Here is a 16,514-nt window from a genome sequence, read left to right as displayed (position 1 = left end):
TAAAGAGTTGAATTTGAAAATTTTCTTTAGAGTTTTGCAGTGTGGTATAAACTGATATATAAGTGGGGTGTTTAAAGCGGAGAGTTAAGTTTAAATTACCTTAATTTTGTGTCAACACCTAATTTTGCCTAATTAAAAGAGACCTTTTATTATTTGGTGAGCTACATTGATATTTGTGCTTTCTATACAAACGTACAACTGTGCATATAATACTTTATTAGTGTCTTTTGAATTGCTTGTTTTAAATAAAATGTATAAAAAATAGTAACAGTTTCTTTAATTTGTTGCTTGTTTAATTTTTATCTTTAGGCCTTTTCAACTTCATTTGCTGAGTAGAATAACATGTTGTTTAAAAAGAGCACTTTGAACACCGAGAAGAACAAGGAAACTTGGACAAAGAACTTAATCCAGTTTCAAGCCTTATCAAGACGAGGCAAAAAGACAATTTACAAAGCACCCGTAACTGAAAGGAGTCGCATGCCCTAGAAAAACCAAGGCATTGGACCCTTCAAATTTTTTAAATCAACCACCAAAGAACAGAGAGAGAGAATCAGTGTAATTGTTGTTGAGCTTTTTTTTTATTTTATTAATTGTTCACCTCCCCAAGGCCGAAAAAGCCACTACAGTCGAGGAGGCTACTTTTGTAGAGACAACCCTCTCTCAACTCTATAACTCTGAAACACGAACCTCAACTAACAAGGCCGCTGTGCAGAGAAACAAGTTGAGTGCGGTACTACAAGGGACATGGTGGGGTCAATCGAACTTGGAACTTCTCGCTTGTGAGGCAAGCGCTCTACCACTACACCACTATCGCATTTTAAGAGCTTTAAGCCTTATTTAGCAAAACATTGAACTTTCTACCTGTATCTGATCAAGTCATTTGTGCAAAAATTAGCAAAACTTTTGAAAGACTATGAGCGCTGCAGAAAGAAACAAAACTTTAATGCATTGAATGAACTGTTGGACATTACTAAGGTTAAAGATGAATGGTTGTGCAAAGAGGATGAGAACCTTTATGAAAACAAATAGAGAGCAAAAGCCCATATAAAGTTTCTTTACCAGCTCACTCATGCCTTCCATCACCACACTGGGATGTATGAGATACCCTTCGTAAAGTTTCAACAGATCCCAAACATTAGCAATGCATGCTGGAACTCTCGAGCCATTCTAGCCCGTCTTGCTTTTATTGTGATGCCCAAAACAAGTCAAAAGCTGCATAAAATCTGTTAATTTATTTCCTACTCATGGACCAACTATTGGTTTAGCAGTCAATTGTTCCACACTGAAGATTTTGATAAATTATCTGCAGTGCTAAATGACAGTTCAAAAGGTTTCAGATGCTTGCAAAACCACTGGAAAACATTGGAATCAACATTTCCAAAAGTTTTGGGATCAAAGTTTTGCAAGACCTGTATGACTTTTGCCTCAGCAAGGACAATCTCCACAAGATTCATCTTGTCCAATGACATTATTGTAGATAATTGGCTTCCTTGTGTGTTTGATAACTCTATAAAATGTTGCATATATAGGACTCTAAAACTTGTGTTCAATTTTGTAACTGCTTAAAGGCACCTCAAAAATTAGGCAAAAAAGCTAATAAATAAAAATTTTTAAATCTTTTTGTGTGCAACATTTCTTTTTATCAAATCACCTTGAAAGTAAGATTTTATCTAATCTTTAACGAAAGCTCATCAAATTATGATACAGGAAAACAAGGTTGTAAAAAAGTCATCACTCTAATATATATATCAAAAATATTAACAGATCTATATAAGACCTATATATGTTGGCATATTTTCAGGGTTAGTAAGACACCCTTACCATTTGCATCATAATACAAACAGTTGACCTAAATTATTTAACTGGACAATGTCACTATTTTGCATTCATGATTTTAATTTGATATGTAAAACTTATGGATTGGTGTGCTTATATTTGAAAAATTGTACCAAGACATTCAAAAATTTTTTCTAAAGTTTAAAAAATGCTAAATTAAATTCTAATAAACTGTAATAAATTCTAAAACCAGTATTAAAAAAGCAACTTTGATTACATTTTCCTAAAACTAGAATTATAACTAATACAACAAATAGAAGACTAAGACCAAGTCATATATACATTTTTGAGCATAAAATGCAGGGTCTAAAAGTAGATCAACCTAATTTGTAAAAAACCAATTAATAGACTTTTTAAAACTAACTTAACAAATATATTTAATTGAAAAATTAGATTTACCAGAAAGCAAAAATCTGTTTCTGTTGAAGGTTTCAACAGAAAGCAGCAATCGGGAAGTGTTTTAATCAAGAAAAACTTCATAAGACAGTCAATGCTGATAAGCAAAATACATTTAATAATTTATTAATTTAAAAGGTTTTTTGTAAGCTTAATACATTATTTATATTTTTAAAACCTTATGTTAAAAAACGTCATACCTTATTTTGCCTTCCATTTTTTTCACTACCACCAGATGAAATTGAACTTTGGGAATGAGATTTTATTAATTTAACACTTGCCATTTAAGCTTTAATTAAAACATTAACCATATAGCTTAATCATGATCATCTGTTTTGAAAAACTCATGACCCATTACACTTTTCTAGAAACATGCAAACAGAATTCTTTTAAATATCTGAAAATAAAATAAAATAATTATAAAAATAGTTCCATGATGAAAATATTTTTAAAATATAGTTAAGAATTGATTACATATTTTAAATATAGAAAAATTACTATTGTTTATTCCCATGAATTTACAAGAATTAAAAGTCTTTTCTTGTTTTTAAGCTTTTTTTTAATTTATATTCACAAAGCAGTTATTAGAATGACTCATCTTTTTTAAAAAGGTAATAATTAAATAAATTAAAAGATTTTAATAATTTAAAAAAATGTAACTTTATAGTTTTGTAATTAACAACAATTGCTGATATATTGCCTGGGAATATTTGGTTAAGGAATATCATGTACAGTGAACAGCACACTGTGGGCTTGAATATTATCAAGACCTTACTTTTGTACCCAATTTTTTCACATAGCAGGTCTGAAAGCTGTTACTTTTCTCAGTTCAAATCTATTAAAGTTAAAATGATTGAATAGGATTTTTTGGAAAAAAAAAAAAATGAAAAAAATTACATAAAACAAATTTAAATAACTTTTTTTTTTCTAAAATTTTGACAAAAAGGACAAAAACATTTTGATAACCAACTATATTCACATTTTTAACAATTTTCTTGTTTAGTTTAGTTTAATAAAACCTAATGACTTGTTATTTTTAAAAAATGTCATACATGACCCCCTTACAACCCTTTTTAAAGTGTTTTTCCTAAGATAACCCCAAATGAACTTCTTATATCCATTAAAATATTTAGCTATGTTCATATTTTTAAAAAGTTTTATATTTAGTTGTTTATACTAAAACTAAATAAAAACTTATTCCAAAGAAATTCACACACCAAAACACCCAATCCCCTCTCCTCATGATACCACCACCCACTACCCAGTAATTATGATACTTTTCTGCCTGAAAAATATATTTTTAGAACAAATAAGATTTACTTGATAGTTTTAAAATTTGTCATTAAAATTTATCTTTATGACAAACAAGCAAATAAATGGATAATTGGTATAAATTGAAAATATTAATGCTAACTGGAACTAAACTGGGACTAAGTACAAAAAAATTCAAAATTAAAGTCTTTTTTTTTTTAAATTATGGCAACAAAATAAAAATATTTGAAAGGTATTAGTAATATAAAAAACATTGCTTAAATTTTCAAAAACTGAGCTTTTGAATTGCTTGTTTATTTATCTGTGGAAGAACTTTTTGATGATGTTCTACTGAGAGTAAAAGAAATTCTTTCTACTTTTCATCTTTGATAGTAGATTTTGCATTGTCTTAAATTAATTTGACAGCTCATTCTGCTGTATCATTTACAGATTTCAATGATTTAATATACTCAAACATGTGTTAAAAATTTTTGTTAGCTTTCCGAAACTTTGAGGATTGGGCTGACCAACCATTGTCTTTACTTGAGTATCCAAATGAATTTAAAATGTTACTTGATTTTGGTCCAACAAACTAGTTAAACAAGTTTCAAAAGAGGAAACTATGGAAAGTCTAAATCGTGTTCTTAGTTTTTATTTATACTTTTAAGAAATATTTTAGCAATTTTAGCTATATCACGATCAGATGTCTGGTAAAAAAAATAGTGAGAGAAGAGATATTTCTTTGGTTAAATACCAAAGATTAAAAAGAAGCACTTCTTTGTAGAATTCTTAGCCATCAAACGATGCATCAATTGTGTTTGTACTTGTAATTGTGTTTGTACTTGCCACATTTTCACATGTATAGCATCAACAATTTACAAAATAATGATAATTTCTCTGTATAACTTTCTTCATACTCAGCAAAAGCAAATATTTTTTATGTGTACACATCTATCATGATGGAAAGCCCCAGATTTGCGCCACTGTACATTTATTTGTTTTGCATTCAGTAATAGCAAAGCAAAGCAGCATCATTCTTGATAATCTCATAATATTTTTTGACACTTCCAGTTAAGTAAACTAGACAAAAAAAAATTACTTCTGCTTGTTTGATCTTTAATACTGTTTCCTCAAATTTAATATTTCTAAAAGTGGTATCTGAACTTAATGAAAGTTTAGGCCATACAATATTTTTGATTAAGTGTCTAAATGGCTCATAATTTGGAGACCAACATTCTCCAAAAATTGTTAAATAAACAGAAGACAAATCTCTTTTTAAGATATGGTGTCTGCAGGCACACCAAAGCAAATTTTATTGAATTGTTCTTCAATTAAATTTGCAAGCCCATTTATCAAACCTGAATTTGATGGAATTGTGGCAAAAATCATTGCTACAAGTGTTTTTCTAGTTTTCAAGCCTTTACAACATCTATGGTTGCTGTTGCCTGACTATTCCTGTTGTATTGAGAATCCTGGACACACACAACCTTAGGTCCACTTTTCCTTAGGTCCACTTGGTTTTCCTGTTACTACAATAGCCAAGCATTCTATTTTACCATCTACCTTAGATACCAGCTTTGAATCCCGGTACATGGGTGTGTTGAAGGAAGATTACATGGGTGAAATGAATGTTTTTTAAATGTCATCAGAAACTTGCTGTCAAATTTCATTACTTGATCTGATTGCTGTTTTTTATTGTGCTATACTTTATATTTCATCCAAATTGTGACCTAATGCTATAGCTAAAATGATCCTAGATCTTTCACTGTTGGATAGATTCAACCTATCAGCCATTAAAGAAACTTTAAGGTGTTCTAAAATTCTTTTTTTTTTCTGTCTAGTAATAGCACTTTCTTCCTTAAAGTAACTACAATAGCCAAGCATTTTATTGTACTATCTACCTTAGATACTAGATTTAAATCCAAGTGAATGGAAGAGTACATAAGTGAAACTAACGTTTTTTTAATGTCATTGGAAACTTGCTGTCAAATTTTATTACCTGACCTGCTTTCATAGAACAACACTAAATCTAAAGAACCAAAAATTGTTTTTTAATTGACGATGATCTGAGAGAAAATCAAGAATTTGAATCTGATATTTGACTATTGGTGTCACAAGAGGTATCTTTTCTTATCAAATCTTCTGCATTTAATGCTGCAGTATCAAACGAGATGACAACTTATTAGTAAAACTCAGAAGTTGAGCTATTTAACATTTTTTATTTTGTCATTTATAATCAAGTTCTTTTAAAAATGTATCAGATGCAGTGCCATTGTAACATTTTTTTTTTATGTTTGGTTTGAATTCCTACCATATCCAAAATACATTAACTTTTTTGCAAACTACAGATGCAACTTCTTTTTTACAAGTTAGTTTTAAATCAAACCTTGTAAGATAAAGACAAAAGTTTAAAACCTCACTATTAGTTGGCAATTGACTTAATATCTTTGCTTCAAGAGTAGGAAATAATTTCCCAACAATTTTATCAAAATTCTCATCGTTTTTTCTCAATTTAATATTGTTAATATCAGAATGAATATTTTTTTGTATATGCTATGTACCTCTATATGTAAAAAAATAATTACAAATTATATAAATATAAAACTATTTATCAGAAAACAACTGCATTTATATTAAAAATTTTCCTTATCTCAAACTTTGCATATAATTTTTATAACTTAATATTATTTAATATATTTAATATATATATTGAACTTAATAAAAAATAATTATAAAAAAAGAATAGATATCTTAAAAATAGTATTGTCAATTTAGACGATTTATTTAAATATTTTTTTGATAAACTTCCACTCTGTTAGCAAATCAGTTTTTTAATTTTTTGCCACCTTGTGTACATGCAATAGAAATGTAAACACTGAATTTCATCTTTTGATAAACCCAACAATATCAGTTAATTTATCTATTCAATAACCTTTAATTACTTATTTACATTGAATAAATTAAATGTGCCAAAAAAAACTGATGATTTTTTGACAAAACGCCTTGTCCTTAAGTATGGAAAATTTGCTGTGAAATGGCACCAAAATAAAATAAGAAAACATAAAAAATCCAACGCAAAAATTAAAACAAACAATGTGCAAAGGAAAACAAACATTACATACATAATTTCTATATACAAATCCTAAGTAGCAAATCATCAAGGAAACATGACTAAATACTTGTTTTAAATTAAGAAAAGGCATTCCCACATGGACTCTTTCAAAAAACACTGTTTTCTCTATATAAATCAACCTTGAAGTTTTTAAATGCTGAGAACTGAAAAATTATGTATAAATGTTCAAAAGAGTCCATTCCTTTACATTCCTTTTTTAATATATATAAATAGGTTTCATACAAATTAAATGTGTTTTGTTACTTAGGAATCCTTACCTTCAAAAGCTGTTTGAAAAATTTTTTTTACCACCAAGTAATTCTATGTCAATTCATCCAGGTCATGTCACCATATGTCTCAGATTTTACTGATTTTTATACAATTGAGAGTAATTAGTGAAAAAAAATTCCTTGAAAATTTTAGCTACTGGCTCTAAGAAGATCTGGAAATATGATCATTTTACTTTTAACAGATCATGGTCAGACCCCTCTTGTCCTCTCAGATTTGTGACCTTTGTTTAAAGGTTCCAAGTCACATAGTTTTTAAAATATTTGATCTTTTTACTTACAATTTTGTACCTGGCTATTTTCAGGGGTGAAGAATCCAATAAAATAATCAGAAAAAAAATATTATTAAGTACCTGTAATTATCAATTTAAATAAATTTAGGCAATTTTTTATATGCCTGACTTTGATGCTCAAGAAACTTATGTGGAATTAATGATATCAAAAAAAAAAATTTACACATCATTTTATATTCAATAATCTTACAAAAAACATAAGGAATATGATCTGTAAGTATGTGGATTTCCATATATGGATAACAGGGCACAGGCCCCACTTTTTTTTAACGGAATCTTGCAATAGATTTTTCACTACCTTTCAGACAAGCTGTAGCTGAAACTTTGGCATTTTTGTAGTACCTATAAATGTGCATTTTAAAATTGTTTTTAGGGTTCAAGACACTAGGGGAGTGGAAGAGGCATATGCCCTATTTTTTTGAGTGGAATCTTGAGATGGATTTTTCACTACCTTCAGACAAGCTAGAGCTCTGAAACTTTCAGCATTTGTTTAGTCCTGATGAATGTGTGTTAAAATTGTTTCCAGGGCAGACAACCAGAGGGCCACGGGATTGGGACACCGGGGACCATGCCCCATTTATTTTCTCAATAAAAAAAAAATTTTTTTAACAAAATTAAGATAACTTTGCAAACATTGTCTTCAAATTTTTCTTTGATTTATACATGTTCCATTTGGTTTTTGATCATTCTATATTCAATGATCTTTCTTATAATATCTGAAGAAAGTTCATGTTTTACAGAATTTTGATTTGCAAGTATATGGATTAACAGTCATTAATCTAAAATAATGATTTTAACAGAATTTTGCATTGTATAATTTAAAACTTTTTAAATTGAAAATAGTTTATATACTTTAATGCTTAATTGTTAACTGCAAGTTGTTTAATTAAATAAAATCCAACAGTAAAAAAAACATCCTGTCATAAGATTACATCAATTAAAAAAAATGCCACTTTTTAAAATTATTATTTTAATTGATATTTGCTAATTCTAAAATGTTAAATGTTTTTTTGTTACTTTTATCAGGGTTAGTTTTACAGTAAGATTAGATTCATGTAATTTTGGAAAACTGTTAAATGATACTTGTCATAAACTGATTTATTGTAGAAAGATTGATTTAAAGAGATTTTATTGTTATAGAGAAGATACCAGAGAAGAATTAATTCGCAGATCTGGAATAACAGATGATAAAATTGTAACAATCTGCCTTCACCATGAAAAAAGTTTTGGTACAAACTTTGAAGAGAAGCACACAAAATGTTTTAATTTATTGGACAGGCATAAATCGAAAAGAAAAGCAATCAAAGGTAAATAATTGTTGATAAAGAATCATTGTAAAATCTGTTTTGAATAATAAAATTAAAATCTATTAGTTTATAAGTTTGAAAATAAGTTGGTTTGGTTATGCATTATATAATTGAAATAAGAATCACTTAAAACAAAATGTACTTTTCATTTCAGGTAGTCATGCAATAACATTAGGCATGGCAAAACAATTGAGAATCAATTTTCAAAATGTTGAGTCTGGATATCAACTTTGTCGAAGCTGCTATGATGCTATAATAAGTAAATTTAATGAACAAGATATTTGTGAACTTGACCAATTTTTTTGGTCTAGTTCACAAATATCACAAATTCTTTTCCAAAGTGCAACTTCGGAAAAGAATCAGTCACAAAAGGCATTAAATGTTAGTCTTGAAATAATAGGTCTATCTCCCATAAAACTTCATGGCATTCTAAAGCATCAACAGTTATCTATTGCTAAAAGTAAAGTTAATAAATGTCAAAGTATGAAGATCATATTTTAGAAGTATAAAATGTTAGCGAAGCAGAACTGAAACATAAAATTCCTCATACCAAAAGTATTGACAAAAGTAAATGTGATGATCTAGACAAACTAAGAGCAGAAATAAAATAAAATTTAGTTGTTTCTGACCATAAAATTTAATTTCAGATGTTAACTTTTACACCTGAGTCTTGGTCAAGAAATTATACTGCGCGATATTTCAACGCCCCTATATACCAAATTAGAAAAGCGCGCAAACTAAAAGAAGTAAGTGGGATATTTGCAGTTCCAGACACTAAGAAAGGTAAAACATTTTCTGAAATAACATTAAATAGAGTCAACAATATATACCATGATGAAGAAATAGCTAGACAAATGCCTGGTAAAAAAGATTACGTAAGTATTGGTAGAAAACAACACATGCAAAAGCGCCTGATTTTATGTAATCTTAAAGAACTGTTTGTTTCTTTTAAGACTAAATATGCTTAAGAAGTAATTGGTTTTTCTTGGGTTTTAGAACATCAGGGACTCACTCTGTTTGTGTATGTACCCACCATCAAAATGCAATACTCTTGACCAACGCTATGCAATTAAATTGTACTTACAAAGATCTGATGATGAAAGTTGTTTGCGATGTGACAAGTAACAAGAGCATAATTCATCCATGTCCGATCTGTCCAGGTATAGTTTCTTTAAACAAGTTTCTGGATGCACAGCTAATTGACAATAACAATGACAAGGAGGTATCATTTAATCAGTGGCAGAAAACAGACAAAACAATATTGATCTGTCAGACAACAACAATTGAAGAATACAAACTGATGTTATCAAAGCCAATAAACAAGTTTAAAACTCATTCCTACATTGCAAAATGTCAAGCAAGATACCTAAGGCAACAAAAGAAAAATTTGACAAAAGACTGCTGTATTGTCTTAGGTGACTTTGCAGAAAACTACGCGTTTGTGATTCAAGATGAAATCCAAAATTATCATTGGTGCAAAACTCAATGCACATTACACCCAGTTGCCCTCTATTTATTAAATAAATATGACCAGCTTAAATAAAAATTGTTTTGCTTTATGTCAGAAGACAATGAGCATGACACTGGTTTTGTGTATGAAGTTCAGACACAAATAGTTAATTATTTAAAAGAGTATCATAACATTTCAAAGATTCTTTATTTTTCAGACGGTTGTGCTGCACAGTATAAAAATCACAAAAACCTTTACAATATCTGTCTCCATAAAGATGACTTTGACATTGATGCAGAGTGGATATTTTTTGCTACAAGTCATGGTAAGTCACCATGTGATGGTATTGGTGGCACTGTAAAACGATTAACTGCAAATGCAGTTAATTGTTTACAAAGGCCCATAAATGACCAAATATTGAATTGTAATAAAATGTTTGACTACTATACAAACAATATAAAAAAGATTTTTTTTTCAAGATTGAAAAAGAAAGACTGACAGAATTGCACACCACTTCGAAAAACACGTTTTCAGCTAAGTAGAATAATTCCTGGAACTAGGAGCTATCACCAATTTAAACCAGAAACTATAGATACTATTAGCTTAAACGAACAAGTGAAGATGTTAATATAACAGGTATTCAAAGTCTTTTTCTGGTATTCAAAGATCTCGACCTGATCAGCATATGAACACCAATACATTGAAATTTGGTGAATTTATTTTGTGTAAATATGATTTGTTTCAATGGATTGGTATGATAAATGAAATTGACAATATTGAGCAAGATATTATGGTAACATTTATGCACCCACACAGTCCTTTTAACAAACTTTTCTGGCCATCTAGAGCAGATGAGTGTTGGGTTCCAATTACCAACATAATTTGTAGCATCAATGCACCTGTAATAATAACTGGGTGTCTGTGTACCATTGATGCATCTAAGCAAATATTTAAAAAATCTTGACACTTTTTTTTTTGTATTTTATTTTGTAAATAATTATATAAAACAGAACAAGTATAAATAAGACAAAGTCTTCAAAGTTATCTTAATTTTGTTAAAAAAATTTCCGTTATTTTTTTGAGAAAATAATTGGGGCATGGCCCCCAACGCCCCAGCCCCGTGGCCCTCTGGTTGTCTGCCCTGGAAACAATTTTAACACACATTCATCAGGACTACACAAATGCTGAAAGTTTCAGAGCTCTAGCTTGTCTGAAGGTAGTGAAAAATCCATCTCAAGATTCCGCTCAAAAAAATAGGGCATATGCCTCTTCCACTCCCCTAGTGTCTTGAACCCTAAAAACAATTTTAAAATGCACATTTATAGGTACTACAAAAATGCCAAAGTTTCAGCTACAGCTAGTCTGAAAGGTAGTGAAAAATGTATTGCAAGATTCCGTTAAAAAAAAGTGGGGCCTGTGCCCTGTTATCCATATATGGAAATCCACATAATTGCAGATCAAATTCCTTATGTTTTCTAAAAGATTATTGAATATAGAATGACGTGCAATTTTTTTCTTTGACATTGACAGTGACATTTTTGAAATTTTTTGGATGAATTGACATGGAATTACTCCGTCGCAAGTTTTTTAATCAATAGTGATTTCAAGACATGAGCAAATGTAAGTAATACAAACCATGTAAAAAAATCGCCATAAAAAACTTACTACATTCTATATGGTTGGAAAGCGGTTGAGTCAAGTTAATTGTTTCAAAAAATCTTAATGTTCTAGCTTACTTATAAAGAAAGATATAAGAGAGTAAAGTTCGTGAAAATTATGTGTTTTTTGCTATCGCTAACCGGAATTGCAAATTTAGTATGTCACATAATGTGTTTTGTTAAAAACGTAAAAATGAAGTTATTATTTAAAATAGGGTGTATCCTTTCCTTTTTTTTCTTTTTTTATATTTAAGCTAGAACTTTGAGATTTCTTGCATCAATTAATTTGACTCAACCTCTTTCCAGCCATATCTAGAATGTAGTAAGTTTTATATGGCTTCATATATATATTACTAATGTCTTGAGAACATTATTGATAAAAAAAAACTTGCTGCAGACACGCTTTTTCAAAAGTAAGATTTCCTAAGCCTTTCCCAAAACACATCTAATTTGTATGAAACTTCCCACATATATATTAAAAAAGAGATAAGGTCTCTATTGGAATGTGGACTCTTTTTAACATTCATATATAATTTTTTAGTTCTCAGCATTTCAAAATTCAAGGGTAATTTATATAGAAAAACAGTATTTTTCTATATAAACTAACCTATTTCCATGTGGAAATTGCAATAATAGTCTTTCCTCAACTTAAAATGAGTATTTATTTATGTTTCCTTGAAGATTTGGTACTTAGGATTTGCATATAGAAATTATGATATAATGATTTTTTTTCTTTGTGTACCGTTTGTACCGTTTGCGCTAGATATTTGTTTTTTTATTTCGGTGCCATTTCACAGCAAATTTTCTATACTTAAGGACGAGGTGTTTTGTCAAAAAATCATCAGTTTTTCAAGCAAAAAAAAAAAGCAATAACTTTGGATCCACTAAACTTCTAAACTTAAAGACCCCTTATTTCTTAAGTTTTTTTAGCTCTATACAATTACGTTATTCATACATATATAAATGTCAAAAAAAAAAATCCTGTTATTACAATATAAAATTTACTGGATTGTTTCAGAGCTAGATATTATATACAGTGTCATTTTAAGTTAAAAGTAAGGTAGTTGCAATATTTGATCAAAGAGGGTTTCCTTCTCAATAGTTAAATAGCTAGTAGCTATTTAGTATTAAAGTTAAACTGTAGCTTTAATACTAGCTGCATAAATTTGTAAAAAAACAACCTGAATTAAAGTTAACTTTAACACATTTACTATGTAACAGATCATGACTGAATTTGATAAACTTACTTAAACAAAAAAAAAGAATGAAAACAAAGAAAATCATCTTACTAATATATAACATGTGGACTATGACACTTATATTTCTCGAGTGTAGCTGGAGTATATGAAGTTATAATTCTCGCTATGTTTACAAATATTGGAAGAACGCATTTTAAAACAAACAAGAGGCCCGCATAAGTGACCTTAAAGTGGCGGGTAATTGTCGCCATTTATTCCGAACTTATAAGTTTTGAGATTGCATACTTAATAAGCCATTGTCATGTATGGAATATCACTTGGCTCAGTGTGCAGTTTATGTATTGTATTTATATTAATTAAATGTCGCAAAAAAAAATTTTTTTCATCTTCAAACTTTTTGGGAAATACAAAAGAAAAACTTACAACTTTCACAGTGGAGATACTTAAAGGCTTTAGTAGGAAGAACATTTAGTAGAAAAGATTTATTAGAAAACTCTACAATTTATACGTGATGGTAACAAGTTTGAAAAAGATTTATTTTACGGGCAGAAATTAACTTTTGACTTGAAAATTGACGTAACAAAAGTCAGTTTTTTTAACCTTTGATAATAGATAACCCATTGAAAAATAAAATTTTCAGAACATTTCAAGCAGTGTCCATATACCCAGTATAATTTGGTTAGAAAAGAACTGGAAATGTTTTTTAATCTGTCTGCTTGTCAGTGTGATATTCCAATTAATAATAATTTAAAGATAGGTAAATATAATTTTAAAACAATTTTTTTAAATATTAAGTGATAAGAATTGTGTATGTTTACTTTTACTACGCAATGAAACATAGTTTGTCTCTGTGAGAAAAGTAAAAAAGTAATATATGCTATTTTTTTTACCAGCATTATTATGCATTTACAAATACATTTCACAAAAATTGTAGATTAAGTAAAAGAAAAGATTGCTTATCTCTAATCGTTTGACCGAGACTTGATATTTCATTGACTTGTCACTTTAAATTAAAACACTTTCAATTGTATAATACCTTACTTGTTTTAGGTCCCTGTTATGGCAAGAGAATATTTAAAGGATAAATGATCCAAAATAGGACCAAAAAGCAGTTGGAATTTAGGAGTGTGGAACAAGCAGTGGCAACAAGGGTTGTACAATTGTTTATTAGAGAGAAAAAAGAGGCTACTGTAAGGCAAATTAGAGAGAGAAACCTTCAAACAACATCAGAAGTTGGTTCAGATGAAATTTTTAGTGTTGAATCCTTAACTTTAGGTACAGCTAAAAGTGACGAGTTTGAAGAGCAAATAGTTAATAAAAAATAGTACTAGACTTAACTATTATAGCTAAGGCTGCAATATGATATGAAGTTACTGATGTTACTACAGCTGCGTTAACTAATACGGTAGTAAGGTAGTGGTAGAGCGCTCGCCAAAGAAGCGAGAAGTTCCAATTTCAATCCCCATCACGTCCCTGGTAGTACCACGCTCAACTTGTTCCTCTGCGCAGCGGCCTTATTCTTCAAGATTCGTGTTTTGGAGTTACAGAATTGATTGAGAGTTGTAACAACAACCAAATTAGACTCTTCAACTGTAGTGGTCTTCATAGATTTGGGGAGGTGAATTGAAGTTTAAAAAAAATTGACAGTGTAACAACTGAATATAGGGTAATTTGTAAAAAAACAAGAGTGGCTAATTCAATTGATACAATGCACCGTCAAGAAGTTTTACAATTAAAAGGAATTGGTGTAGATGGAAAAAAAGACAAAAACTCATTTTTTTATGAAATGAACAAACTAGTTTTTTAAAATACAAGACAATGAAATACAAGAGTAATGGGGTCTCAAACTGTGTCAAACCACCACATATAGACATCGTCTCACTTTATTTTTAAAAATAATCCTTTTTCTGGTCATAACATGTTCTTTTTAGCAGTTGTTCTACAAGCAATAGTTCCAGGCAATACATGTTCTGGCGCTGGTGTGGATGATGGTTTGTAAAATTAGGGTTGGTTGTTTGCTTCACCAGTCTGAGCTACCAATTCTCCATGTTATATTTTTCGAAATAAATCGAAAAAACAATGAACTAAAAAAGGTTTCATCAAAAAAGGTTTCTTTATAAAATAATACAGTTTATCAACAAACAGTAGATAACAGAGTTCAAAAAAATGTATTAATAAATCAATACATTCTTTTGAACTCTGAAAAAAGAAAACTTTCTTTATGCTATGCTACTAGATGATGAAGTTGTAATTGATTGTGCTCTTAATTAAATTCTGCAAATTAGGTATCCAGAAAAATTTATTCAAAATTCATGCCTAAAATTATAGTCAAGGCAATTAAGCCCTTGCTTTTCAAAGCTGATGTTTGGACCGACTTAATTGAGGCTTCTTTGATAAAGGTTGAGCTTTTGAGTTTTTGTTTCTTCAAATCAGTTACTACAAGCTATTCAAACCGGTAATAAACTCTCTTTTACTTATCTGCCAAACAATTCCCAATTGGTAGAAAGAGCTGTAAAATTCATATCTGAAGCTTCTAAATTTTTTATGAACGGGTGAAAAGACTTTTTTTGTGCTAAAAACCAAAACAGAATCAAAAACAAGAGATATGCAAAAAAGTTAGATTTTATATTTTCTTTAGACTAATATTATAAACTTGTATGTTACAAATATTTATTGAAATCAAAAACTATTTTTCTAAGACTTTGACAACTGAAAAAGACTATTAAAAAGTTAATTTAAGGAATGTTAAATATTTTTAATAATAAAGACTTTATTTAAAAGAAAAATAAGTTTTTAAACAAAACCGTTATAGTTGCTGTGTTAAATATATATGTACCTACGTATACCAAAACACCAGAACCAGAGCAAGCGAGAACAGTTGTTAAATGTGTGTTGTTTTTTTTTACCAATTTAAAAAAAATTATCGCTCTCTCACATTTGCAAACTAAGGTACATTTTGCTGACTGGTTCTAATGGAATTCATTGTTAAGGGGAGGGGGGGTGATACACTCTTTTTTTACAAACCTGGCCCCATTTATTTTTAAACACAGCCAATTCTAAAGAGATTTCTGTAAACATTTGACATGAAAACTCAAAAATTGCTTCATAACTAATTATTTTAGAACATACTCAACTCTTTTTAATATTTGAGCAAAAACACAAATATATGAAAACTTCTAAGTAATTTCCCAAAATGATTATAACTCCAAATTGTCTATTTTTTTTGGGTTTATAACTATCTATATGGGTCACATTAATTTCAAAGTGACCTAATGTGTTTAGAAAAAAAAAAGTGCGTTTAGACAGTAGCTTATTGTGGAAGTATCAGAGGTAATCAAATGTCACAATCTATTTTCGAAAAAGAAAACTCAAAAAGTTTGAAAGCTCAAAGTTTGTAACTACAGTGTCACTCACCTCTGTACCGTGCAAGGTAATGGAAAGAATTATAACAAGATAGATTAAAAAACGCTATGCACAATCTAATTTCAAAGTCTCGACATGAATTTGTAAGGGAGACCGGGGCTAGTTGGCTCAGTTTTTACTCTATGAGCTCTGTAGCCCTAACTAGGGCTCTGCGAATCCAAAATTTTGATTTCGAATTGAATCTCGAATCTAATGAAATGACGAATTTCGAATCGAATCTCGAATCCGAATCCCAATTTTAAAAAAATTCTTTCACAAAGCATGTATTTATTTAAATTTCAGCATAATCAATTGGTAAGCCA

At 29.4% G+C, this 16,514-nt stretch overlaps 1 protein-coding gene across 2 annotated transcripts in view; it reads right to left on the bottom strand.

The window, feature by feature from the left end:
• LOC100208210 (S phase cyclin A-associated protein in the endoplasmic reticulum) overlaps positions 1–12,989 on the bottom strand; it is a 96,940-nt gene extending 83,951 nt beyond the window's left edge. Inside the window, exons 1-2 of one of the 2 annotated variants that reach the window (XM_065816203.1) lie at positions 12,880–12,989; positions 2,433–2,629 (exon numbers count right to left, since the gene is read on the bottom strand). In XM_065816203.1, the coding sequence (XP_065672275.1) occupies positions 2,433–2,516 (84 nt within the window). In that variant the 5' untranslated portion in view covers positions 2,517–2,629; positions 12,880–12,989. The remainder of the gene's footprint in view (positions 1–2,432; positions 2,630–12,879) is intronic. The other variant, XM_065816204.1, reaches the window with a different exon arrangement.
• Between the last annotated feature and the right edge of the window lie 3,525 nt (positions 12,990–16,514).

The sequence above is a fragment of the Hydra vulgaris genome, chromosome 13, assembly GCF_038396675.1.
Source record: "Hydra vulgaris chromosome 13, alternate assembly HydraT2T_AEP".
NCBI classification, from domain to species: domain Eukaryota; kingdom Metazoa; phylum Cnidaria; class Hydrozoa; order Anthoathecata; family Hydridae; genus Hydra; species Hydra vulgaris.
This window is presented reverse-complemented; position numbering and strand designations above follow the sequence as displayed.